Source organism: Aedes aegypti, chromosome 3, assembly GCF_002204515.2.
Source record: "Aedes aegypti strain LVP_AGWG chromosome 3, AaegL5.0 Primary Assembly, whole genome shotgun sequence".
NCBI classification, from domain to species: Eukaryota; Metazoa; Arthropoda; class Insecta; order Diptera; family Culicidae; genus Aedes; species Aedes aegypti.
Genome location: NC_035109.1, coordinates 409,412,646 through 409,416,161, shown reverse-complemented (window position 1 = coordinate 409,416,161; position 3,516 = coordinate 409,412,646). Strand labels below are relative to the sequence as shown.

At 35.6% G+C, this 3,516-nt stretch overlaps 1 protein-coding gene across 1 annotated transcript; it reads left to right on the top strand.

Annotated features, from left to right (window-relative positions):
• The first annotated feature begins 268 nt into the window (after nt 1-268).
• Nucleotides 269-3,165, top strand: LOC5573229 (F-box/LRR-repeat protein 15). Its single transcript, XM_001654375.2, has 4 exons — nt 269-535; nt 805-2,046; nt 2,117-2,712; nt 2,781-3,165. Exons 1-4 carry the CDS (start codon nt 479-481, stop codon nt 2,983-2,985), a joined length of 2,100 nt encoding a protein of 699 aa, XP_001654425.1. The 5' UTR covers nt 269-478; the 3' UTR covers nt 2,986-3,165.
• Nucleotides 3,166-3,516: the final 351 nt, after the last annotated feature.

Below are 3,516 nucleotides of genomic sequence, written 5' to 3'. Positions count from 1 at the left end.
AACATCTAATTTGTGTTAACGCGCAAAGATCTTGAATAGTTGAAAATAAAAAAATTATAAGGACTTATATTTTATATAGTATAAACGATTCAAATGAACACATAATACGATTAACATCTGTTATTTCGTTTTTTGTTTTGATTCCTTCACTTCATAGAACAAACTTAGCTACATGCGATAACGACAAATACAATCTTAACTTATATTTATCACTTCGCTCCCACCATATTTGCGTGTATAAAGCAGAGGAGATGTAGCATGTATATATGACTCTCGCCTAGAATGTGTATCATAGAGTTGAAAGTCTCAGCTGTCATCGATACCGATGCTGCTATTTTGATAAACGCAATAGTCGGGAATCGATAATTGTTACATTCGCACGTATCAGCTTTCCTGATTCCGTGAGAAATAATTTGCAAAAGTCAAGTGTCCATTACGTTACCATACATCAAGCGTCAAACACAAATTAGCTATTGAAATGGAGCAATATTTTATAGACGATTTTGGGCCCAAATATAGTGATTTGCCAATGGAGGTAAGTAGAGATATATTGTTCATAATGATCTCGTGACCTGTTTACTTCGCGAAATGTTGGTTATTGATCAGAAGACAGTGACCCATAATTTTGTATAAAGAAAAGTATGTACACGAAAAGTTGATCACAAGCTTTCGTGTAGGCAAGGAAGAATTATCTTATCTACTGTAAATATTTGATATAGCTATTTAGCACGTCACGGTTATTATGTACACGACAATTATCCGTCTTTGTGATTTTATTTCGTCGTTTCTTTGTTCAAATTACAGATCTTGGTCAAAATATTTGGATATCTGAACCCAGGAGATAGATTTGCTGTAGGGCTGACCTGCAAACGATGGCTGGAAGCGACACAATACCAGCACTTTATCAACGATGTTTGTCTCAATTTTTACAAAACCCATTTCAACGACACTTCCAGCCCAGTAGTTTACCTGTTGAAAAGCATTCGAAACTTTCAGAATATTTCTTTCACTCAAGTGGATTTCAATGAAACCGAGCAATTTTTTTCCCGATTTGGTTCATATATTCACGAACTCAACTTTAAAGTTTGTGACATTCGAGAAAAAACGTTCATCTGTATGTTAATGATGGTACCTAATCTACGTACTTTAAGAGTGGAAGGTTGTAGAGAATTATTAATGTCAGGAAGATTATTTGAACCTGGACCAGATCAACAAATATTAGCTAGTACATTGGAAAATGTTACCAAGCTCAGCTTAGGCTTCAACCGCTACCTATCTGATGCTTTGTTTAAACGCATAGTATTATTGATGCCAAACTTGGAAGATTTAGATCTAACCAGTTGTTCTATTTCATTTCACAAAGGGCTCTACCGCAAATTTTATCCTGGTTGCCCAGATGATGCTTCAGAGAATGTTTTGACATTTTATTATATTGCGCAATTTATCGAACGTCAAGCTCATAAATTGAAGAAATTAAATTTCAGTTCTACTCTGATCGATGGCGATGCTCTTGAGGTGTTAGCTGGCTTTAGTTCGCTAAGGCTTGAAAGCTTTGATTTGAATTCATGTGATCAGTTAACAAATCCTGGTATAACGGCCCTAGCTCAGGCTAAAACTACGCTTCAACATCTGGATTTTTCGAAATCAGTACGGTTTACAGACTCTTGTTTGCATAAAATTTGTCATCATTTGCCGAACCTAGTTTCACTGAAAGTTCGGCGCTGTCGGGCCTTGACGGATCTTGGAATAACAGAAATAGTACGATTGGAAAAACTTCAAGTGTTGGACATTTCTGAATGTGAATCTGTAACGGGACAAGGTATTATTAAAGGTATCGCTTCCAAGTTGAATCCCATGTTACTCGAACTTTATGTCAGCGCACTAAATCTATGCGAGAGCTCGGTAACAAAAATTGCACAATGCTTTCCTTCGTTACGAGTGCTTGATCTGAGTTACTGCTTTCATTCAGTGTCAGATCTTTGCTTGCAAATGATATTCAAAAATTTAATATGGTTGAGACATCTGAACCTAGATTGCTGTGATAAGGTAAGTAATCCTGTACAAGTGATGAACTCATCTATGAATGTTTTTTTTTCATTCATGCATTTCGTTACAGATATCAGATAGTGCTATGACTGGTGTAGGAATGTTGCAAAAAGTTCAAGATTTCGAAATAAACAAGACAACGGTAGTCCAACCTGTAACACCTAGTAGTTCTGCTAGTGACGAAATTGATCAGATGCCACCGATTTGTAATCGGCCACCAACAGGCAATATATCAGAAGAGCCTTTTAGAATTTCTCTTCGTAGTAAGGCAGAGCAAGAGATCGTTAATGATGCGTTGCGGAAAAGAGCTATGATGGAGATATGTCAACAAAACGAATTCCACAAAGATGATGCTAGTACTGGATACTCTATCGATCGTCTTAAAGGATTGCGAGTGCTACGGCTATCTCAGTGCAATAAGTTATCAGATATTTCTTTGATGTATGCTTTCAAGTTAACGGAATTGAAAGAAATAAGCTTGGCAAAATGTCAGCAAATATCTGGGGTGGGCATAAAATCATTAGTGCAAAACTGTCCATCCCTTGAAGTTGTGGACTTAAGCGAATGTCATAACGTAAATGATAAAGCAATTGAAATGATCGCCATTCATTTAAGACGCCTGCAGACTTTGTCTCTTGAACGATGTTTCCAACTTTCAGATTTCAGGTGCAATGTGTTGTGAAATGAAGTGCCTATTCAGAAAATGCTAAAATAATTAATATTTTTACTTTTAGTTTGGACTATATTGCGATTCATTGTAAAGCACTGCGGACACTGGATGTAAGAGGCTGTCGCAATATGTGCGCTGAACCAAATCTACGGCTAGTCAATGTGCCCACTCTTCGGACTGTTCACGCCAGCAAACCCGGTCCTTATATGGGTGAACCAGGTTATTTTGTGAAGAAACCACCCCCACCTCCGATGCCAAAACGTATTTAATATTTAATATTACTCGATGCTGGTGGATTGTTGATTGTTGTTTTGATACTGATTATTTATTTCTTATTGTTTTAAATATTATTTTCACCCAGTATTTTGTAATTGTATTTGCTCATTTATTGTTGTTATGAATCAAACATTTGTATAAAACATGAATAAACAAACGAATTTACTTGTGAAGTATCATTATTTTTACATCATCTGAAAGCTTTTTATCTTGGTTCTGTGGAAAAAATATGAAAACTACGAAAACTTATATGTTTGTATTTATTATCGCATGTGCCACTATAGGAATACATGTGCCTATAGTAGCACTATTTCTAATTTCTGTTCCTATAGTAGCACTAGTATAACGGCGTTGGCAAAATACTTATCAAAACCGTATTTTTTCAAAAAAAATTAAATTTTTCCTACAAAGTGTAGATCAAAAGCTTTCGCTTGATGTAAAAAAGTCCTTAATTCATCAATTATTTTGTATAATAAAAAATAGTTTATCTCAGTAGTGCTACTATAGGAACAATAGGTTTACTG

Coding starts and splice junctions, on each gene's coding strand:
- LOC5573229 (XM_001654375.2), top strand. CDS start 479: ATGGAGCAATATTTTATAGACGATTTTGGGCCCAAATATAGTGATTTG. Junction 536..804: donor ATAGTGATTTGCCAATGGAG/GTAAGTAGAGAT, acceptor TTCAAATTACAG/ATCTTGGTCAAAATATTTGG. Junction 2,047..2,116: donor ACCTAGATTGCTGTGATAAG/GTAAGTAATCCT, acceptor ATTTCGTTACAG/ATATCAGATAGTGCTATGAC.